The sequence below is a fragment of the Cimex lectularius genome, unplaced genomic scaffold, assembly GCF_000648675.2.
Source record: "Cimex lectularius strain Harlan isolate CLEC.00 unplaced genomic scaffold, Clec_2.1 scaffold126, whole genome shotgun sequence".
Taxonomy (NCBI): domain Eukaryota; kingdom Metazoa; phylum Arthropoda; class Insecta; order Hemiptera; family Cimicidae; genus Cimex; species Cimex lectularius.
The window spans coordinates 148,206-173,482 of record NW_019392705.1 but is presented as its reverse complement, the minus strand read 5'-3'; the positions used below and the strand labels follow the sequence as shown (position 1 = coordinate 173,482).

At 37.1% G+C, this 25,277-nt stretch overlaps 1 protein-coding gene across 6 annotated transcripts in view; it reads left to right on the top strand.

The window, feature by feature from the left end:
• Nucleotides 1-25,277, top strand: part of LOC106674274 (zinc finger protein 629) — a 175,763-nt gene that overhangs the window by 124,504 nt on the left and 25,982 nt on the right. For 5 of the 6 annotated variants that reach the window (XM_024226247.1, XM_014406900.2, XM_024226249.1 and 2 more), the window contains 2 exons: nt 21,225-21,409; nt 22,006-22,083. In XM_024226247.1, the coding sequence (XP_024082015.1) occupies nt 21,225-21,409; nt 22,006-22,083 (263 nt within the window). The remainder of the gene's footprint in view (nt 1-21,224; nt 21,410-22,005; nt 22,084-25,277) is intronic. The other variant, XM_014406903.2, reaches the window with a different exon arrangement.

The window sequence follows — 25,277 nt, the reverse complement described above, 5'->3', positions numbered from 1 at the left end:
CCCTACTCGCAGGGACAAAAAATTCTCATGCTCGTATTTTTTTTAAAAGCATTATAACTTTTTATTAGCCAGGATAACATTAATGATTTGTAGTTTTTGGAGGAATGGATAGCGGGAAAGAAACTCCCTGGGTGGTTAGGAATCGAACCCAAGATGGTCTAACGAGAGTAACCACTCGCCTACAAGTCCACTCCTTTATTAAGTAAATTTATTAAATCTTGACAATACTTGATGTAACGATTTGAGGTCGAATTCATGGATGCACCGATATAATGTGGATTTTTTGCATTTAAATTGAAAAAATAAAATAAAACCAGATTTAGACGATATTGACTTATTGGTAGTCAAAGTCATCATCAATAAGACCTGATGAAGGGAAAATCATCCGAAGTTTGACGTAGGAACTGAGTGTTTTTTTAAATCTACTATCCTTGATGTTTTTAATGTTGGTTTTGTTGAACTACTCAAACGCGCGAGTGAAGACGGACCCAATAAGTGACCCCATGACGTTGCTATAGCCATGATGCTACAGTCATTATACATTAAAAAATTAATTTAAAAACAATTAATTAAAGTGGGAGTGGATGAACTTATGCTGAACCGGGTCGCTTATTGGGTCTGTTCCACGATGAAGATGCAATGCCGAAAGGCGTTTAGTCCAACAACCCGCGAGTGATGACGGACCCAATAAGCGACCCAGTGCCGCTTCATCATGAATTATCTACGTGAAATTATGATTAAAAGGGAAACAGCTTATTAAAAATTATTAGTCGGTTATTTACACGACTGGTCGATTGGTTCTTTCTCTCTCATGCATGAGTTTTATTGGTTGTTAACTTTACGAGGAAGATAGCTAATGAATCCATGTAAAATTCGTTAATAGTTGATTCAATTGCTAATTCGTAGATGACACCTCGGTCCTGGAACCCCTGTCTGCCAGACACGTACAAGGACCCGGAACATCCAGGTCAATAATATATTGACTAGCTGAAGCACTTGGGATCTCGTACGGCCCAGGAATAGTTCAGCTCCAACGATCCGCAATAACAGTTTTGTTTTTACCGTTTTTCCCCCGGAAAGAAGCACGGATTAAATAATTCAAACGAGTCAAATATTCCCCGTTCGCACGAAGAAAAAGGGTGAGCTACGCTTTGGATTTCTTAATGAAAGCCGGCCCCCTTTTCTCAATGCGTCCCTCGGGGAAAATATTTAACGATGTTTTATGTTTAAAAAAAATCCAGCGGGTTCAAAAAGGATCATTGGTATGAGAAATTTTAACCTCTTATGTGCTGTTATCCACAATATTCCGAAGAGCATTCATAAAATATAAAAAACTACCTCTTTTTGTAGTTTTAATGAGTTTGAGCATTTCAATATTAATTCAAAGAAGTACAAACTTTTGAAATATAAACTATCAAGTGTATTTCGTGTGCATTCTTAAACATGACCCAAGCTTTTGACAGAGTCTGGGGAGTTCTCTTTAAGCTAAAACAGTTACTTAACCCTACCCTACTTAACACCAAATCCTAAAATCCTAACAGAACGTTGCTTCAGTGTAAGGTACAGTCTTTCTCGTATACGTCGTCTTAAAAAGGACAATGAGGATCTTTAACGTTCGCACCTAGCCTACTCGGCCTTATCGGACGTTTTGATTCTCAAGATGAGAGCTGACGCACCTCCGCATACGACAGAATGGTGTAACTGCCGCAGCATTGGTGTAGAGGTAGCTCAAGCCCGAAGGGGCCAAGACAACCTCGCTCCCCGCTTGCCCATTCCGAGTGGTCGGGCTGCATTAAGCATCAGACCGTATGCTGTGCGCAAAGGGCTACCTAAGCCGAAATACATCAGCCCGGTCTTCCGCGCACTCCCTAGATAAAGAAGGCCACTATCTCCCATAGTATTGGGGCTTCTTTAGAGTAGAAATTACCGGATCCGCTCCGGCCGCGGTTTCGTTTAAAGTGGAATTGCTAACCACCCCCTAGAGGAGACCGCCTACGGTAAATGGCCTCCTATCGAGCTCAGCCTACACCTACGTGCAAATCATATTCGAGTAGGAGCAACCGATTCACTACCCATTTCCATCCGCCACTACTCATGCATTCGAGGGACTTTTCGGCGTGATAAAAGCGTCCTCAACGCTTATACGCTGCCGTCCGATCCGCCGTATCCCGTGAGGCCGGGTGATAACGGTGGTCATACGCAAGTTTCATGCTAAGGTCACAGTTAGAAGACAGCTTTTTCTCTAAGTACCCGCCAGGGGTCTCACCACGGCCAACTACAAGTCCATTCCCATTGTGACAGGGCCTGAACTTGGAGCATTTCTGTTACCCCGTAGTACAGATGGTTATGCACCCTCCCCCGTCTATGCAGACAGGATCTGGTGCCCTAACCCTCGTGTGCCTCTGATAAGTGTAAGGTACAGCTAGTTCTACGAGGCAAGATCGCTCCAGGCTGGCGTGCAAGGGAGCATTCTTGGTCCCATCCTATATACCGTTTATCCTGCCGATACATCCCATCACCTACGGGGGATGATTTTATCTCTTAATTCCAATCCTACCCAAGCCATCTCCAATATCCACGAGCATCTTGAGTAAAACTACCGACATCTACACAATAAAATACTTAGGGCTACAGTAGACTCAAGCGACAAGAACTAGATAGGCGATTTGGACTTATTGGACTTAAGCCAGACAAGACGGTAAAGAGGAAACTAATTCTGTACAAAACATTACGTCGACCTATTTGGACATATGGCCTTACCAAGCCATCTAACATCCAACGAATCCAACCATTCTTATCAACAGTTCACAGAAGAATCCTCCAAACTTCTTAATATGCAACCTATCACCCAAATGACCTTAACATTGTTTTCGAAAAAGAATAGATCCATGTACCTCAGGTTTGACTCCAATCTTTCAGCCCATCCTAATCCTACTGGGCAAGACCTCTCCACTACTTTCAATTTCAAAACGACGTCACCTCAAAAAGTGCTGTAAATGCTAAGGAATGTAACGAGTATAATTCATGTACCGGTTACAAATAAATATTCCAGTATACCACAGAAGCAAATGTATAGATACATTTTGGGTTTTCGAATTCCAAGCACTACTGTCTGCTCAAGATCTTATACCTACCCAAATTAAAAAAATATTTTCCGGCGCTCAAAAACAGGGGAGGCAACATATAAAAGAAATGTGTAGAGATTAGCGATCGTTAATCGATCTCACGATATCTGAATAAATATAAAAGAAAGAAAACCTATCAACTCTGCTGAAAATCTTGGGAAAATCTCTGTTATATAGAATCTTGATCTGGGACAATCAAGCTATCGAAAATATTTGGATTTTGAGGCCGGAAAATTGTACAGACGATATTGTCTCTAGTCAGTTCGCTTACAAATCTAGTGTTCTATAAGAGGGACAAAAACTGGAAGTTTTCATAAAAGTAGATTTTTATTATTGAAGTTATTTTGAATATGTGCTTATGGTGATTATTTTTTTATGCTGGGCAACGAACAGATTTTTTAAAAAGACTTAAAGACTTAAGCCACCGAATAAATTTGCACAACATTCTTATATTATAGTTTTAAAAAAATATTTTGTTCTGTTTTAATTATACTAAAATATTATGCAGGGTGTCCTTTTTAGATGGCCGGGCTGAATTGAAATCTATTTGATTCTCGGCGACAAATGAAATAGCCACGGAGATTACACGACATTTGAAAAATGGCAAAAAGTGGGACAATTCAAAAGGTAGGGTTGAGATGGGAAGTTGGTGTCCGTGTGGATCAAAGTCACGATAGCTCAAGTGGTAGAGCAGCGGCATATCTAGCCGAAGGTCGTGGGTTCGAATCCCGCTCGTGACACTGACTTTTTTATCTCAACTAAAAACCTTAATCAATTAAAAGATATTAATTAGTCAAGCGGACCACGAAACCAGTGAATTGAAATTAACAATGAAACAGACGAAATGTTTTTTTTTTTCAAACCGTTTGCCATAATTTTGCCATTTTTCGACCAATTTAAAATCCGAATGCACCATTGTTTTCAGCATACAACATCGTTTTAATGATATGTCAGGACGTACAGGTCGTATTTGAAATTTTGAAGTTGAACTGGGCCTGAGGTACCCCCGTATACTTTTTCTCCAAAGAAAAGGTAAAAATTTGAAAATAAACTAAAAAATATTAAAAACGTATTTTTATTTTTTGATAGAGTCATTGGTTCAAGAGAAATTCAGCCGGGCCATCTAAAAAAAGGACACCCTGTATAATATTTTAGTATAATTAAAATAGAACAAAATATTTTTTTGTAACCATAATGTAAGAATGTTGCGAAAATTTTTCGGTTGCCTGTCTTTTTTAAAAAAAATCTGTTCATTGCCCAGCATAAAATAAATAATAAAATAACTTCAATCAGAAAAATTTAATTTTATGAAAACTTCTAGTTTTTGTCCTTCATTTTTTTAAAACTGTATTGTAAGAATGTTTGGAAAGTTTATTCCGTTGTCTTTTTTTTTAAATCTGTTCGTTTCCCAGCATAAAATAAATAATAAAATAACTTCAATAATAAAAATCTACTTTTATGAAAACTTCCAGTTTTTGTCCCTCTTATAGAAGACTAGATTTATAATCGAATCAACTTCAGACAATATCGTCTGTATAATTTTCCGGCCTCTAAATCCAAATATTTCTGACAGCTTGATTGTCACAGATCACCATGATCATTCATTCTGTATAACTGAGATTTTCCCAAAATTTTCAGCATAGTTGATAATTTTCTTTCTTTTATTATTCCTGCATTTTTGAGCACTGTTTGTTGAGAGTTTTGAGAAATTAACGCCAATAAAACAAAAAAATTAAAAAAATATATATTAAGGAATTTGTTCTGTACGTCAATTATTCAAAATAGGAGTACTTTAACCACAGGCCAAGTAACTTATTTATATTTATGCAAGCTTTTTTAACCAAAAATAATTTAATTAATTTAATTTATACTTAATTTTTAAGTTGCCTATATAATATTATAAATATGTATTAATGGAAGTACAATATTCTAAATTTTCTTAATTATTATAATTTAAAAAAAACTTTTTGCCCAGTAATTTTTATGTTTGATGTGTGCCCCATCTCTTGCTCCCACCTAAAAGTATCTCGGGTTAAATAAGGATATTTGAGCAATTTAAGCTGAAAGTACAGGGGACAGGGTAAATGAGAGAGAAGAGGCGGCGCCCGGAGATTAGCAGGATTCGAGGGGGAGTGAAGCCGAGATTTATAAAACTTTAGTCATTGAGACGTCTGAAAAGATTCGAACTCGAGTTCGTAAATCCGTCGAGAATGGATCCGTGATGAAAACCGGCATGAAAAAAGGAGAAAACACGTCCACCCCGGCCCCGGGAGAGGCGGCCGCTGCGGGGGGGCTAGGATTCTGAATACTTTATAATTTTCTGTAGCCGCCCCCGCACCGCTTCCCGAGTGCTCTTCTCATCTCAAAACGCCGAGAATTTCGTTAGACCGCCCCCTCCCAGGTAATCTGGGAAAAATTAGGGAGACTTGAGCAAGGGGCGGAGGAAATCAAGTTAATTCAACTGTCCTTCTGATGGACTCCCACTTCGGAGTGAGAGAGGGCGAGAAAAATTACATCTGAAAATAATTACACCGTCCTAATTCGAAAAATAAAAATCCACCCCTCGGCTCCTTGACGTTTACCCGCGAATCTCAACATTTCCTCCTAAGTTATTTAAAATCCTGTACATTATTCATCTTCCTCGGACGTACAAAAAAAAAAAAAAAAAAAAAAAAAAAAACATTCGTTATGTTACCGTTAAACGCTTTAAAAAAGAAAAACTTCAGCCCATGAGCTGAATTATTCAGTAAATTTAATGCCCCCGATTTAAGCCCGTTTTATTTCTTGCACTCTTTCCAGACAAACGTAAAATTGAAAATTTTAGGAAAAATTTAAGAACTTATATCTAAATTATCAAACCAGGAATCATTTTTTTCTCCAATCCTCTAGCATATAACAAATTGATTGGTTTTCAAAATATGATTTTAATTTCATAAAACATCGACCCTTCTTTCAATGTTCTTATATGATCACTTTTACACTCAACATTGGTAATTGGAACCGATAATTAATTTTTATCTTGTATTTTCACCCTTCTGCTATAAACCACTTCAACAATTTAATTAAAAACTTAATTAATCCAACCGTTTTTGATAAACAATTTAAAGATATTTAACGTTGTGGTTGTTTTATTTGATAAATGTAATTAAATTGTGAAATAAACAGAAATTTGTATTGAATTAATATTTATTTATTCAATTGAGTATTTATATTTTCATTTCGTTCTCATCCGTTTGTTTTTTTAATATTTCAGTCGAAATTCAGCACCCCGAATGTCAAGGTATTTGGAATTTTCGTTCCGTCGGATATAATTTAAATAATAATTTTACAATTATTCCGTCAGATAATAATTTAAACCTGGTTTCCGACCGTCCAAAATGGAGTCAACACGATGTACCTCTTTTATCATAGGATAACGTTAGCGTGAACTTTAACGCCAAATTGATTGAAGTGCGCATGCGCACATATAACAGAACGCTATCTGAAATAGCGTCCTACGTTATTTGTCTTAGAATAGCCTGCTTGCTAACCGTTGACGGTTAACTCAAAAAATGATATATATGCAGATTTAATAAAATAGTTTATTAAACGTACAAGTTTTCATGAATCCTGAATTCCTAAGTATGTATGTTATTTGGTGTTTCAATATTAAAATATTTAGCTGTTTTATTTATATACAAGTAATGACAGTAAGTTAGTAGATCAGCAACCTTAGACATTTTTACTTCAATACAGACACAGCCATCAAAACAGACCCTTTGGCTCAACAGCCTAAAGATAATTAAAAAGCTAAATTGGTAAAAAAACAGAATTATTAAGGAGATTTCGAATACCGTCAGCGTGAACGGTAACGCTAAATTGATTTAAGTGCGCCTGCGCATAAACGGAACGTTATCCGAAATAGAGAGAAAATTTTGTTTAACGTCAGCGTGAATTCTTTGAAGTGCGCATGCGGATATTTAACAGAACGCTAACTGAAATAGCGTCCTACGTTCTTTGTCCTAGAATAACTTTTAATTCTTAACCGGTAAAGTCAACAAGTCAAGTAGTTTCTGCTGGTGTTATTGATCAATTTAAAAAAGCAAAAGAAAAAAAAATATATAATATAAAACATAAAATTCTAAGAGACAACTATAGAATTTCGATATAACTAACTGCACCGTAATATATTAGATATTCTTAAAATTGTTAAGCTAACGTAAAAGCTTCTGGCTTTTTCTTAACAGTTTTGACACTTTGGTCCTCAATTTCATTTAAACTTAAATTGCCCCGAATCGCCCAATAATTAATGTTTACTTTGTTCGAGCTTCTACGACTATCAGATCCTCAGTACTTTCCAAACTATTGGGTTGTCCGGAAAATAATGCAGGATTTTGGTATTAAACAAAAAAAAAGAAACTAGTTACTTTAAAGCAATGTTCTTTAATCAAAATAATTTCCCATACTCTCAATACATTTCTCCCAACGTGTTGGTAACTTATTAATTCCGTCTGAGTAGAATTCAGAATTTTTAGAATTGATAAAGTCAATAAATGCATTTTCCAGTTCCGTTTGATTTTTGAATATTATGTGTTGTAAGTAGTGGTCCAGGTGTCTAAAAAAATGGTAGTCAGTAGGCGAGAGGTCCGGAGAGTAGGGTGGGTGAGGCAAAGTTTCATAGCCAAGCTCCAATAATTTTTGTGACGTTACACGTGACACATGTGGTCGAGCGTTGTCATGCAACAAAATGGGCCCTTTCCGATTGACCAAAGAGGGCTTCATTACTGCCAATTTCTGATGCATGGTATTAATTTGGTTACAGTATGATTCAGCATTGATGGTTTCGCCAGGATTTAAGAAGCTGTAGTGTATTAAACCAAATGAAGCCCACCATACCGTAACCATTACCTTTTTTTGATGAGTTGGGGGCTTTGGAAAATGTGGTCAGCGACGGTCGTTTTACTGACTTTGAGTTGCTCTGCAAGTTCTCGAACAGTTGTTTTGGGGTTTTCTTCCACCACTGATCGCAGAACATCATCATTAAGAGAGGAAGGCCTTCCACGACCTTCTTCATCTTCAAGGCTGAAATCTCCCTCCCGAAATTTTTTAAACCACCTTTGCACAGTGCACTCATTAACACAACCCTCGCCCCAGACTTGGTTAATGTTTCTAGCCGTTTGGGCTCCGCTTCGGCCGAGTTTAAACTCGTAAAAGAAAATCGTACGAAATTCTCGCTTTGACATTATAAGGATGACTGAATTATTTCCAAGTAGCGGAATGCTACAGAGGTAAACAAACAATATCATTTGGAAGAGGATTAATAAGTGTTGACATTCATACAAATGAGTAATCCTGTAAACGTAAACAGAATATTTTATATAGATTTTTTTTAATGAAAACTTAAAATCCTGCATTATTTTCCGGACAACCCAATATAAAAATCCATAACATCCATGCCTTCGTTTTATGTGCTTCCAAAATACGTCTATAACCTGAACAAACTCCCCAGGATACTTAGCGTTAGCGGCAAAATCCGTTATGGAAAAAAATCTTCAAATAGCGTCAACGTTATTGAAAGACATTAAAAAATAACGGTGACCTTGAAATAGCGGAAACGTTATGCAAAATCCCTCTGATAAGTAGGTATCAAACAATTGAAGTAACCTACACGATTCAGTGTTCTGCTGGAAATTGTGAACGACCTCCCATTTTAACAAACTGAGAGATCCGCTTTTTGATTTGAAGAAATTCGATAAAAATATAATGAGATTGTTGATAAGGTTTAAATAAATTCACGTTGTTATCAATCGGACGGCCGAAAACAGGCCGATAAGAATACCCTAGATTTATTCGTTTCTGTTGGAAAGGGCCCACCCAGTGAAGAAGGAAAAGAGTATTTCACTTATTAGAAAATTCTTCGCCTTCGATGGAAAGTGTTTTATTAAAAAACGTTTTTAATCCCCGACGTCTCGGAGCGGAGAAGGCCAACTTTAAATCCCTGCCGGGGAGAAATATTCCAATAAGTTTTTTCCGACGGCCCTGGATTTTCGCTAATGAAATTTCCATGTTTGTTCACCGACGTCCAGGTGGTCGTTTAAGAACGAGGAACCCTGAATTATTCAGGTTGAGTACGTGTCTTCCAGAAAATGGCAGTTATCCTCAAAATAGGCGTATTATATATTCAACCATCCCAAGACCGTTTCAGACATTCTTGAGAAAAACTCCAAAAAAAGAACAGTAATGGTCTCGTGGATACACTTTTGAAAGTCATTCTTCGTACAGAATTATACCATGATCTATTCAGAGTGCTTTATCGAAGAAAACTTCCCTTTTTTGCCTTGCTTTAATGACACTTAGTAATGGAAATAAATAACTTTAAATATAATAATCCCTGCGGCAGTGAGTTCTCAGAAATCAGCCGATACAACCCGGCGTCCCACAAGGGAGCATTCTCGGTCCCTTCCTATATATCATCAACTGACTTACCTACTAATTTTGTCATCTAAGTCGAATCTTATCCAAGCTCCCACATCCAAGAACACCTTGTACTTATCGAAGGGGCAAAAAGTGAAGGACAAGACTGAATAAAGAAAACTGTATTCAGTGTCCACATTGAAAAAAAGGCTTGTACATCAACAACAAAGAGATACAGAAGTCCATTCAAGTCAAGTATTTAGGAATAGTCCTAAATATAAACATAAACAGCAGTGACGTGGAATCCCCACACAAGAATAAAAATCTGGCAAAAATACTTAAGAACACATCATTATGGCGGGCCCCGAAGATCAATTATATTGCCCAATATTTCGAATTGCGCAATATTTTTGACCCGTAGGGTTAGTATTGAAGTTGGTTCAATGATTGAACAAAAATTTGAGGGAGTTTAATTTTTATTGAGCCATATTTTTTTCATTGGACCGTGTAGGATTAATATTGTGCAATATTTTTTAGCCTCGCATCTAACGACACTAGGTCGTGCTTGTGCAGAAACATAGTCGCTTATGATCCGTAAATGTTATTGCTTGATACATTGTAATCAAGCTGTCATTCAATACTATTGCGCAATAAAAGTATTGTGCAATGTTACTGTAGGTCTAGGGTCCGTCTTAGTCCGGTAAAATATTGCACAATATATATCAAAAACTAAAAGTAACTCGACTAAGAAAAATAACACAGATCAGCAATAATTAATGATATTTGACATACTAAAACAGCAAAGCAGGATGATATGGAACGTTATACCCAGGAGTATAATGCTGAGGACGTAAATTATAAAATAAAATATGCAGCGATTTTGCAGAATGAGATGGTTATCGATCAGCATTGCTGCTTAGTTTCAGGTTAACGAATATTCTATGTTCTACGGTAAAATACATAATGTTTCCGAACTTAGAACTACTTAATGATACTTTCCAGATCATCACACTTGTGTACAAGAATGAAAAGACACTAACGGAAATAGTATCGATAGACGGTGAAAGCGACTGCGGATTAACACGCGAAATAAGCACGTGGGAATGCCGCCCCTTTCTCAGGTGTAAAAACCGGTTCCGGCGCGCTTAAAGCTCCAGTTGAGACCGAGGGGAAGACAGGGATGACGTCCTGTTGTGAAGAGGAGAAACAATAGTCGGGCCAGTGGGAAACTTAATTAAAAAGGGTTAAAACAAAGCTGATTAGAAATGTTTCAACCGCCGTCACCTTTTCTCAGCAGCGAGACTGGCCCCCGAGGTAATTTTCTCATCAGCCGCTCAATGAGGGATCATACGTGTCTTTTCAATGATAAAACAAAAACTTTATACTTGTCTCTACCCCATTCGGCTTAATAAAACAAAAGAAAATTATTAAATATAAGTGGGTGGTGGTTAGTGACCGTTAATCGATAATTATTCAGAAATCGTGAGATGCGGTCTGGTGTGATGTAGGTTTCTGAAAAACATTTTCTTTATCGTGCCAACGTTTCGATGTTTATTGAGATCATCTTCAGGGCCTGGGATTTACAAACATTGTTTACATTTAACAAATGTAGGATGTGGAAATTCACTTTTTTCCACATCCTACATTTGTTAAATGTAAACAATGTTTGTAAATCCCAGGCCCTGAAGATGATCTCAATAAACATCGAAACGTTGGCACGATAAAGAAAATGTTTTTCAGAAACCTACATCACACCAGACCGCATCTCACGATTTCTGAATAATTAAATATAAGCAGTTTTTTTATGCCACTCTTGTTAATAACAAAAAGAAAAATGAGGGAAAAGTCTGTCAAAAATCATGTTTTCTCAATCACATAAAATCCGATCAAAAAAATAAAATACAAAAAGAGCACTGTGACAATGAAAAATTGCTAAAAGTTTGGTTGGAGGCAATTGATTTCTAAATAAAAAGAAATCCAGTGGATTGAAAATAGACTTAAATGACCAAATCTGGTTCAGATTTTCTAATATATATATATATATATACCATTTTACTTAGAAAAAAGTTAAATATGTGAAATAGTCCTTTACCAATTAAATTCGTAGCGCTTCGTTTTCTATATTTCAAAAATTTGGACTCTATTAACAGAAACTTCTTCAAGGTAAGTTTGATAAAATTGAGATTTCCAAAGGAAAACAGTTTAAATTTAAATTCGTCCCCATTTTCTACGTTAAGCTTGGTTAAATAAGTTAAACAACAAGACGGATACTTTGGTTTGAAATTAAGGCCGGCGTACCGCAAGGCAACATCTTAGGCCCCATGCTGTACTTGCTGAACCTACCACTATGGAAAACTGTCGCAATACGTCTGATGACACAGTTGAACCCTCTCAGTTGAAAAGTGCATCCGTATATCCGCGAACAGACTGCAAACGGCAGTCAACATCATCAATGACAGGACTCGGTGTGTCAAAATAATCAGAAATCTATGTAAATTTCACAAATAGAAAATCCACTAGACAAACCAAATCGTCTTATTATTTGCCAAATATATAGGCATGACAATAAATATTAAAAAATCGAAAAGCACATATAAAAAATAAAATAAAATAACTTGATTTCCAATACTGTCAATTTTATTGGTTGCTGGGAAGGAATATCCTGGTTATCAATACAAAATTTCAATTTTAGTTTGCGAGTTTAATTTTTATTGCGCCATATTTTTATCATTGGACCGTTTAGGATTAATATTGCGCAATATTTTTTATCTTCACATCTAGCGAGCTAGGTCGTGCTTATGAAAAGCATAGTCGCTTATGAGCCGTCAATATTATTGCTTGATAAATTGTAATGAAGATCATTCAATACTATTGCCCAATCTCTCCGCTCGTGACACTGACTTTTTATCTCAACCAATAAGTTACAAAAAAAAAATTAATTAAACGAAAGATGTTATTTGGCCAATCGGACCACGAAATCTAATGGATTTAATAAGTTAAATGAAGTATAACTTCACTAACAGCTCCCTGTGGCCATTTCATTTGTTGACGAGAATTGAATCCTGATTACAACTCATCGTTACGGCGGGCCCAGAAGATCAATTATATTGCACAATATTACGAGTTGCGCAATAATTTTGCCCGTAGGGTTAGTATTGAAGAATGTTTAACGTTGAACAAAAATTTGAGGGAGTTTAATTTTTATTGCACCATATTTTTTTCATTGGACCGTTTAGGATTAATATTGCGCAATATTTTTTAGCCTCACATCTAGCGAGTTTTGTTGGATGCCTCATGTCTTGTCGCTCAACACCTTACTCAACACGTGCAATCTTAACCTATGTGGTGTATGTAAATTCATTTTTCTTGGGGATGCCCTGAGGATGGCGATATAAGTCGCCGGAAGCTGTTCTTTTTCTTTTTATTTCATCCATAATTTGACCTCCCGAAGATCCAACTCGTAATTGCTGCAGGTCGATAACTTCATCTTGTATTTCACTATGTACATGTTGACTCTCAATTCGTAGGGTTCATAAACTTTGCTTACTAATTTCAATGTTTTCAAAAGGAAAATAGATGCAACTGTCTTTCTCATGTTATCCTTAGGGTGTAAATCAGACATAAAAAATTTATATCCTGATTGTGATTTAATGTATTGTGTCGTTTTAAACTGACATTTTTAGGGGGTTTCCTTCTGATCCTGGCCTAAGTGTTTATGTGGCAGTTTTCACCGGTTTTCCATGGAAGGAGGGCCAGGTGGCAGGGGCCTTGCTACCCCTCCTTCCACTGTATACATATGCAAATGGCACTAATTTAACTAAGACAATAGTGCCCTCGTCCTCTTTTGTTTTTTGAACGGGGCCCCTCTTCCCTCTGTCTCTCACCTTGGTTTTTTCCGGAGACTCCGTCGCGGAATAAAATTAACATTCTTTTGTCTCCTGAGGCCGTATATGTTAATTCCGAGGAGGACGCAGGGGCAGTTTTTTCCGCAAGGGCTTTGTCGTGGCAAGAAAGGGTTCGCGCGCTTCCTGCTTCCGTGTGTGATTTATCTGCCGCTTCCGTTATAAACGCTTAAAAACCATTCGTACAGTGTACCCCCGAGACAATTGGACATCCCTTTATTCCTCGATTTTATAGAAGTGTCAGAAGCCCGGTGTGAAAACAAGAAGCTTTAATAGTTTAATAACCGAGTTGCAGTTGCAACGTCGGCCTTCGTGATCATTCCAACGACATAGAGACAGATGGTGTATGCACGGAGGTGCAACCGACGCCCTGAAAGGTACAAATTACGCCGGACGTGCACTATGCACTCTGTACTGCAGACCTTCACTCCTAACCTTCCGCAACTAACAATTTTTCCCGGGGGTCGCCTTGGAGCTACCGGAAAAACTTATCTTTTTTATTTTGATATTTCTTGTCCAATTAAAACTAAAATTTTCCCTTTTTTTACTCATAGAGATGATGTTCTCGCTTTGTTCTCTCAGAATCGATTAGTCCTCGATTAGACGAGCTTTTGAAGAAAAATTGGCAATCGGGTATTTTCAACTGCCCGTCTGAGTTCGATGATACACTCGAGGTTCAGAAGGCGCAAAATTTTGTGACGGTGATGAAACGCTCGATGATGAGGCGAGTCCAGGAAGACCGAAGCTAATTAACGAGCAGGAACTGAGAGATTTAATTGAATCCCCGCCAAACCGGCTCAGAGATAGCTTACCAACTCTGAATCATCCGCGTTGAATATCCAATATCAAATAGGAAAATTAAAAATGCTAAATAAATTAGTACTGACGTCAAGCTTGAACTTTTATCCATAGTTTCTTCCCAAGCTTCCTGTATACAAACATTTATACAAAATTATCATTTTATATTTTTAAAAAATAGTGCCGTACCTAGAAATACTCTAAGCCCGACCTCCATCCAAAAATTTATGCCCGAAGTCAGATTGTTTTTGTCCCAGTCAAGAAAAGCTTCTAAGTTATTTCGATTAGTAATCGCTTGTTTTGAAATATCCGTCATTTAATTTGTTCACTTAATATGCTTGGTGTTCAGAGATGATGCAAAATGTCGTGATGGCGATGACCCGCACTATGATGATGCATGAGTAGCCACAGAGATTTAGTTGAATTGTTTCCCCACCAAATTTTCCCAGATATATCTTACCTAGATGGGACCTAGGGTGGATCATCAAATTGGAAAATTGAAAATGCTAGGTAAATTATAACTGACGCTAAGCTTGATTTTCCATGTCTCTTCCTTAGCTTTCACACCTCGTGTCCAGAGACAACAAAATTCACAATATGATTTGGTACTTTTGCTACATTACAAAACTTGTTACCTTCTTTTGTTTCAACTTTTAAAAGTTTACAGTTTGTGATTGTACTACTTTTCCCTAAAAACTTATTATTGCTAATATTATTTATATTTTGTATTATGTGATCATTAATTCAAGTGGTTGGTGTTATTCCTTGTATGTTTAGTCGTCATAATTGTCCATATTGATTATTTCAATTAATATTCTATTTAGCTAAGGTCTTGGTTGAGATGAAATAGTGTCACGAGCGGGATTCGAACCTACGAACTTTGGCTCAATACACCAATGCTCTAACTACTTGAGCTATCGTGACTTAGATCCACTCGGACCCCAACTCCTCGTCTCAATCCAAAACCTTTCGAATTTTCCCCCTTTTTGCTATTTTTCAGATATCGTGTAATCAGGATTCGATTCTCAGTGATATTATGAAGGGGGTCAGCGATGTGATTACTTCTTTAATTATTATATTATTATATATGTTTACTGGTCATAATTGACCATATTAATTAATTTATGCGTGTTTCTTAGTGACCTGTTGTTTCATAATTTGTTGAAGTCAAGAGGAGCGGTCAAGAATGAGGTAGTTTAGAAAAACACCTTTTTCATTTTTCCGACGTTTCGACCTTTATTCGGGTCATCTTCATGGGATTTAGAATAAATTATAAAAGATACGTTGATTGGGAAAAATAAAATTTAAGATGTAAATATAAATTTGGTATCAAGTATTTCATACTCACATAAAGTTTGGTGTTATTCTTGTTGTGTCATATTGGTTTTGTGTGAAAGTGTTGTGAAACGTGAATTTGTATTCTGGTGCTTTTTGTGATTGTGACAGAGTGTTTTTTCATTTAAAACCGCCTATGATCAAAGAAAATTTCCAAGATTTACCGCGTCCCCCACCGCGTTTCAATCATATAAAAACAGCATAATTGACGTTTCACAACACTTTCACACAAAACCAATATGACACCACAAGAATAGCACCACACTTTATGTGAGTATGAAATACTTGATACCAAATTTATATGTAGATCTTAAATTGTATTTTTTCCCGAAGATGACCCGAATAAAGGGCGAAAGTCTTGGAAAAAAAATTAAAAAGGTTTTTTTTCTTAACTACCTCATTCTTTCATTCGTGACCGCTCATCACGACTTCAACAAATTAATTATTTTAATTAATTATTATGTTTATATAAGGTCTAGGTTATTCTTAGGGTACTCTAGTCCCAAAATAAAATATTTTCTCTATTTCAATGTGTCGGACAGTTTTCGTGAGAATCCTTCATCCCTCTATCCTTTCTGCCCTGCCACCCATATTTCAGGTTATTTGTTTTCCCTCTGGAGATTTTGGATGCATTTAGGATGTGTCCTTTTTTAAATGCTAATACATTCAGGACTGCTTGGCTGTCTGATCTTATGAGGATTTTTTTACCAGTGTGATCTTTCTTAAGATTTTCTAGTTTATCCAATTTTTGTTTAGTGGGCATAATTGACCATATTAATTATTCCATTTAATTATTATTTTTATCTAAGAGAAAATATAAGCGTTCAAATTTAAGAGGGAAGTACACCTCGGTCTTTCAAGCGGAAGTAAATTAAATAAATATATACACACAAAACAAACTAGAAAATTCTAATTAATTATTCTTTTTATCTAAGGTTTTCGGATGAGATGAAAAATTAGTATCACGAGCGGGATTCGAACCAACGACCTTCGGCTCGATACGCCTATTGAACCCCAGTTTCGTCGTTGGATCTGTGAATTCTGGCCGAGATGAAACTGAGCGAATAAAGAAACACAAATCTACTAATTAAGTAGGCAAAAGTGCCATACTCATCAGTCCAAACAGGATAAGGCAGACCAGGATGACTGGAAAAATCAAATTAAATTACTTTTATTTCCTTCGGGTTTTTTCCCTCAAACCTACCTTTAATAGACATCAATTGTTACTTTGAAGTGTCCAAGCTAATTTTTTTCTTTCGTTTATTTAATATTTTTTCCGCCAATCTTTAATTTACTTGTCATCTGACACTTTGAAGTGCCAAAGCTCTGAGAAGACCTTCCTTGAACCTTAAATTCCTCGTTGGATATGTAAATTCCGGCCGAAATGAATCTTAGCAAATAAAGAAACACAAAATCCACCACTTATAACAAACTAGAAAATTCCAATTAGTTATTCTTTTTATGTAAGAGTTTTGGATGAGATGAAAAATCAGTATCACGAGCGGGATCCGAACCAACGACCTTCGGCTCGATACGCCTATCGACTGGAGCTGTCTTGACTTCGATCCCCTCGGACACCAACTTCCCATTTCAACCTACAACCTTAATTTTCCCTCTTTTTTGCCACACTTTCAAATGTATAATCAGGATTCGATTCTCAGGGACTTATGAAGTGGCCACGGGTAGCAATTACTTCTTTTAATTATCAAATTAATCCATACATGTGTAGTGGCCATAATTGACCATATTAATTATTCTTTTGATCTGAGGTTTATGGTTGAGATGAAAAATTAAATAAAAATTGAAAATGTGGCAAAAAAGAAGGAACATTCGAACGGTTGTAGGTTGAGATGAGTTGGTGTCCGAGTGGATCTACGCTAGCACAAGTGGTTAGAGCTGCGGCGTATTAAGCAGAAGGTCGTGGGTTCGAATCCCGCTCGTTACACTTATTTTTCATCTCATCAAAAAACCTTAGATAAAAAGAATAATTAATTGAAATTTTCTAGTTTATTATGTAGGTATATATTTATATTTATTTCAGTTTTAAAGAGCCAGGTGTACGTCCCTCATAAGTTTGAATGTTCATATTTTTCGGTTTTTTATTCTCAGTTATTTTAATTGTTTTGATGTCATCTGTATTATATATAATATATTTAATTTTTCTCTGATTTCTTCTTCTCCTAGTGTTCAAATTTGATGGGATGTTCTGAGAGCCTTGTAATATATTTGTTTTTTTATATATGTAGCAAGGATAAAAAAAATCCAAAATGATTGAAAATTCTGTTGTTTTTTTTCGTTGTCCGTGTATTAATAGAAAGATTAACGGATCTGAACTAAAAGCTTAGCGTGGGAAGAAATTTCAATTGTACGCACTCGCCGTTTTGAATCGGTCGTTTGACACGTCCTGGCCGTGACAAGGCCCTTCACGCATATGCATTATCCCCCCCCCCCGGTTGCATATTGCATCGGGTGGGATTTTACAGTAGGAATTTCCTAAAAGGGCGTTGTTTGAAAGAGCCCAATTCCCGGTGATTGAATAATGCAATGGGGAATCGTGCATTGACGGATACATCCATACTCACTCGGTTTAATAGACACCGTCGTCCGCGGTCGCGCCCGGTGCAAATGCACTCGAAAAAGTCCAAACGTCGGTCGCGCTGTGGATAAAAAATGGGCGTGGCGCGTCAACCGCAGCCCAGGCGTCCACCCCTTTCTCACAAAGAGCTTTTTTCTTTTGTCAGAAGAAAATTACTACAATTTTTTCCCTCCCTCGACCCCCTTGCCTTCACGGGTTGGTCGACGGGGGTGAATTAAAGCCAATACGGCATTGCGTTAAAAGCGAGAAATTGGTTATTTCGCTTTATCAATATTTTTAATTCCCCGTCCCACGCCTCGTTACAATTCAACACTGTGAATGTTTTCTTAGAAATCAATTTGATCGAATGACCCGAGGCATGACACGATTGTCTCAACCCCGGGAAAAGCGTTAACTGTAGTCAAATTGTCCTCTTTATCGTGTGCACCAGCCGGAACCAAATATAACCGGACATCTCGTACAGGAGATTGTTTCTAAAGTCGTAATATTATCGACATAATGACAATCACGAAAAACATCGATGCATGGGAAGACGGCCTTATGGGCCGGATCCAAGCTCTACGGCGCCACCTTGAACCCCAGCACATTCTATTATTAACTTCGGTTTGTTCCTCAAATCTGTCTTTAACAAACGTACCAACTGACTTTGAAGTATCCAAGCTCTGTGAAGACACCTCAAACCCCAGATTCCTCGTTGAATCTGTAAATTCTTGCAGATGAAACTTGGCGAATAAAGAAACACAAATCCATCACTTCAGAAAGCAAAATGCCATACTAAACAGTCAAAATCTTAACAGACTAATTGACACTTCGACACTTCGACGTGTCCAGTCTTTTAGTCAAAACAGCGATGATAAGCCAGACCAGTATGACCGGAAAAAATAAAATTAAAATAATTTTATTTCCTTCGAGTTTTTTCTTTCTCAAATCGTTTTCGTAGATTTAACAATTTACACTTTGAAGTGTCCAAACTTCAATGAAGACCATGAACCACAGATTTATCGTTGGATCTGGAAATTCTGACCGAGATGAAACTCCATCATTTTAAGAATGCAAATTGCCATAATTCATCAGTGCAAACAGCTAGGATAAAGCCACACCAGGTTGACTGGAAAATTCAAATTAAATTACTTTTATTTCCTTCGGTTTTTTCCTCAAATCTGCCTTTAATAGACTTATTTGACACTTTAAAGTGCCCAAACTTCAATGAGGACCTACTTTGAACCCCAGATTCCTCGTTGGATATGTAAATTCTGGCCGAAATGAAACTTAGTGAATGAAGAAACAAAAATCCACAACTTAAGTATGGAAAATGCCATAACTCATCAGTCCATACATCGAGGATAAGCCAGACCAGGTTGACTGGAAAAAATCAAATTTAAATACTTTTATTTCCTTTGAGTTTTTTTCTCATATCTGTTTTCGTAGATTTAAAAATTTACACTTTGAAGTGTCCAAACTTCATTGAAGACCTTGAATCTCAGATTTCTCGTTGGATCTGTAAATTCTGACCGAGATGAAACTCCACCACTTTAAGAAGGCAAATTGCCATAATTCATCAGTCCAAACAGGATAAAGCACACCAGGTTGACTGGAAAAATCAAATTAAATTACTTTTATTTCCTTCGGTTTTTTCCTCAAATCTGCCTTTAATAGACTTATTTGACACTTTAAAGTGCCCAAACTTCAATGAGGACCTACTTTCAAACCCAGATTCCTCGTTGGATCTGTAAATTCTGACCGAGATGAAACTTAGGCAATGAAGAAACAAAACTCCGCCACTTAAGTATGGTAAATGCCATAACTCATCATTCCAAACTGCGAGGATAAGCCAGACCAGGTTGACTGGAAATATCAAATTAAATTACTTTTATTTCCTTCGGTTTTTTTCCCTCAAATCTGCCTTTAATAGACATCAATTGTCACTTTGAAGTGTCCAAGCTAATTAATTTTATTTCATTCGAATAATTTTTTCTGCCAATCTTTAATAGACTTACCATTTGACACTTTGAAGTGTCAAAGCTCTGTGAAGACCAACCTTGAACCCCAGATTTCTCGCTGGATCTGTAAATTCTGACCGAGATAAAATTGCCATAATTCATCAGTCCAAACAGGTAGGATAAGGCACGCCAGGATGACAGGAAAAATCAAATTAAATTTTTTTCCCTTCGGTTTTTTCTTCAAACCTGGCTTTAATAGACATCAATTGTCACTTTGAAGTGTCCAAGCTAATTTTATTTCCTTCGTTTATTTATTTATTACTTTTTTCTGCCAATGTTTAATAGAATTATCATTTCTGACCTACCTACCTTGAACCCCAGATTTCTCGTGGGATCTTCTGGCCGAGATGAAACTTAGCGAATGAAGAAACAAAAATCCGCATCTTAAGTATGGAAAATGCCATAACTCATCAGTCCAAATTGCGAGGATAAGCCAGACCAGGTTGACTGGAAATATGAAATTAAATTATTTTTATTTCCTTCGGTTTTTTTCCTCAAACCTGCCTTTAATAGGCATCAACTATCACTTTGAATTGTCCCAGCTAATTTTATTTCCTTCGTTTATTTTTTTTTTCTACCAATCTTTCATAGACTTATTTGACACTTCGAAGTGTCAAAGCTCTGTGAAGATCAACCTTGAACCCCAGATTTCTCGTTGGATCTGAAATTCTGGCCTAAATGAAACTTATAGAATGAAGAAACCCAAATCCACCACTTAAGTAGACAAAATGCCATAACTCATCAGTCCAAACAGCGAGGATAAGGCAGACCAGGATGACTGGAAAAATCATGTTAAATTATTTCATTTCGCAAATGTCTCTTTAATTTTGTCATAAATTGTCACTTGAAGTTCTAAAAAAAGTCTATGTCGTCTATGGTAAATAGCTAAACCCTCATGATAAAAGGGCATGGATTGAATTGTTTGTATCACTTAGTTTGAGATAAAGGAGGCTAAATGGTCAAATATTCAGTTGGTATGAAGACAGCCTCGACCTTTTGAAGAATGGCTCGACCTTTGGTTTTGTTTGTTTTTAAAGTCCTTGATTTTGACGATTTGTTTATTTTCGTGTTTCAGGAGAGAGGCCGTACCGGTGCCACTTGGCCGAGTGTGGCCGCGCCTTCATCCAGCTGTCGAACCTGCAGCAGCACCTGAGGAACCACGACGCGCAGGTGGAGCGGGCCAAGAACCGGCCGTTCCACTGCACCATCTGCGGTAAGGGGTTCGCGACGGAAAGCAGCCTCAGGACACATACCACCAAGGTAATTTGACCTCCCGTCCTGGGTCGATTTCAAATTAAACCGCCGGCCACGCCAAGGCGTTAAAGGAAAGCTCGCACACGGTTTATTAATTGCACATGGTTCATGAACAATTAACTTTCCGTGACTTGTCAGTTTTACAGTTCGGGGGAAAAGTTTTATGCATCCAGTTCACGCGGAATTATATTTTTATTTTTATTTCATTTATTTTTATATATATTTTTTTAAGACAGATTTTTTTTCAGGGCAGATCATTTCAATCCGTAATTTCTTTGATTTTAAGACGAAACTTCAACCTGATAAATGAAATTTTGGAATTTTTTTCCTTGTGCCTAAGGGGATTTGAAATTTAAATTCAAGCTAAACACAAATTAGGCTAGGGTTTTTTTAAATTATACCGCAGACACAATCGGGGACAACGCGTTTTGGCTCAGGCCGAATTTTTCCCCCAATTTCATTTAATTTTAATTTTTTTTTTAATTTTACTTTATTATTTTCTCAACCTTTTCCTCCATCCCGTCATTTCCAGCTCCAGACCCAAACCTCGGCCCATTTTCCTAATTTGAGTTACTCACAAGTTATGTCTCTGTGACCCTTAGTGTCAACAAAGCCCAAGAACTGGTTGGGGTGATGCGCATTGTTTCTGGCCCTTCTCAGGCAATCACAGGGACATCGCGGTGAGTACCTCTTATCATCTCTTTTCAAACATATAGACAATAAACTCGTTAATCCTCCATTTCACATAATTTCCACCTTTTGTTTTGTTAAATTTTAAACTATTAATTTCGATATTCTTTTTCATTTCTGATTAAATCTATTATCTTTCTTATAATTTTTCTGCCCTGTTTTTTTTTTTTAAATTATATTTATTTATTTTTTTAACATTATAATACCAATTCACGCCTTTTAATAAATTAATATTAATAATTTTTCAATAATAAATATTGCACTTTTTGACAATTACTTTATTCCTGTTACTGTCCTTTCATTCTTAATTACGATTTGTAATGTTTAAAATGAGTTTCATTATTAATTTTCTGTGTCTTTTATTCTCGTTAATAATAATTTATCAGAATTAATTCTAAGGGCAAAAGGTAAATCAGACGCCCTCGTACACGTTCTTAGAAATGAGTACTGACTACATGATCCCGGAAATATTTTTCCTATAAAGGTGAGGAGAGAACTTAGGAGAGTATCAGATACAACGTGGTTTTCAGATGGTTCCAAAATAAACGAAGAAAGCCAAGATATGAGCAGTCAAACGCATTAGAGGAGTATACTTCGGTTTTTCAAGCAGAAATCCTCGTGCTATAGAAATTTTATAAAAGAGGTTTTTAGTTGAGATAAAAAAGTCAGTGTCACGAGCGGGATTCGAACCCACGACCTTCGGCTTGATACGCCGCTGTTGTGCCCACTTGAGCTATCATGACTTCAATCCACTCGGATACTAACTTCCCATCTCAACCCCGTTGCCATTTTTCAAAAAGGTGGGGCTGACATGGGATGTTAGTGTCCTAGTGGATCGAAGTCACGATAGCTCAAGTGGTAGAGTAGCGGCGTATTAAGCCGAAGGTCGTGGGTTCGAATCCCGCTCGTGACACTGACTTTTATCTCAACTAAAAACCTTAATTAATTGAAAGATGTTAATTGGACAATCGGACCACAAAAACCTAGTGAATTTATAAAAGAGGTTACACTGACAAATGCTAGTAAGATCTGATAGCCACTCAGCTAATAAACCAAGCGTGTAAAAAAATCACATAAAAAATAACTCAGTGAATGCATTTAAAATCTCCAAAACCTGGGGAAACACAACAACCCGATGAAATCTTGGGTGCCAAAGCATAATTTTGGGTAACGAAAAAACTGACACCCTGGCCAGAGGAGGATCTGCAAGTCCATACTTAAGCCCAAAACCTATACTTGGGACAACAAAAACATAGACTGAATCTTCCATCGCAGAATGGATCCATACAAAACAAAAAGAAAAATGGATAAACTTTAGCGGCCGTGGACAGAGTAAACTTAGGATGAAACAACCCTCACCAAGACTGGCAAACTCACTGGAAACCAGCTCCAAAACCTGGGGAAACACAACAACTCGATGAAATCTTGGGTGCCAAGGCATAATTTTGGGTAACGAAAAACTGACACCCTGGCCAGAGGAGGATCGGCAAGTCCATACATAATCCTGAACCTATACTTGGGGTAACAAAAACATACACAGAATCTTCAATCGCAGAATGGATCCAAACAAAACAAAAAGAAAAATGGATAAACTCTAGCGGCGGTGGACAGAGTAAACTTAGGATGAAACAACTCTCACCAAAACTGGCAAACTCACTGCAAACTAACTCCAAAACCTAGGTAAACCCAACAACCTAATGAAATCTTGGGTGCCAAGGCATAAAGGAATTTTGGGTAAGGAAAAGGGAAATGCACCGGCCAGAGGAAGATCTGCAAGTCCAAACATAAGCCCAGAACGTATAATTGGGATAGCAAAAACAAATACAGAATCCTCCATCGCAGAATGGATCCAAACAAAACAGATGGAGAAGTGGATAAACTCTAGCGGCCTAACCCTCGCCAAAACTGGACCAACATTGCTGCAGTTGGAGATGGCCAGACTCAGATAGATAGGACTATTAACCGGTCACATCTGAGAAAATATCTACACAACTGGGCATATGCAACGATGATTCCATCTGCAGATTATTTAACGAGGAGGAGGCATCAGCCACCCAAATCATCTTCGAAAGCGAAACAACAGCTCAGTGGAGTTTTAACCTAGACTACAGGAAAAACCTAGAGAATGAAATTGTAGTAGCAACAAACAATGACCTAATACTTCTGAGAAGAAGGATCGAGTCTATTGCATTGAACTGAATCATCAAGCAGTCCTGAAACTATTAGCATGTAAAAAGGACACATCAGAAATAGTAGCTAAATGCATCCAAAATCTCCAGAGGGAAAACGTATCACCCAAAACATCACTTTGGGTGCCACGGCTCAAAGTATGGAGGGATGAAGGATTCTCAACAAAACTGTCAATCACATTGAAGAAGAGGAAACAACCACCCATATCATCTTCGATTGCGAAGCAACGGCTCAATGAAGATTCAACCTAGCGTACAGAAAAAACCTAGGGAATGAAATTGTAGTAGCAACAGACAATGACCTGATATTTCCAAGGAGAAGGATTGAGTCTATTGAATGAACTAAGGAACTAGGAAGGTACAATAAGCCAGAAGGCTGCAGTGCCTGAAGAGCATAAACCACCTAGTTTTATCATCATTACCAAGGGCCAAACATGAGCCAAGGTAGTAGTAACCTTAGTTTTTTGCTCAATTTTAAATTTACAATTATATATCAATTTTGATCTGCAGGAATAGTCGGTGCAGCGGTTATAAAATCAGGCGGATACAAATTACACAATAAGGACCCGCTGTCCAAATTATTGGCCATTGTTCACGAAATATAAATCGTCGAAAATCTTGCTTCCTGTGATTGTTCCTTTAATCGAAGTAACGATTTAAGTAGTTTGTTTGATGGACCAAAATTCAATAAAAACAAGATATACATTAAGGAACATACAAAAACTGGCAAACCTACAGCCAAAAGCAAGGAAAAGCTCATTTAGGCACCAGAGGCAATCCAATTGGACGTGAACTAAACAATTCAAGTACACGATAATAATTAATAAAATCAGAAACCTATTCATAGAAATGATCCTGGAAACATTGCATCATCCGATAAAGTCCGAACAGACTACAAAAGAGAAGAAGAATTCAGGAGAACATTAGGGTATACAGATGGCTTTGATGAGGTTCAATAAAACTTCAAAACTTGTCACTAATCGATTTTTAAGCAG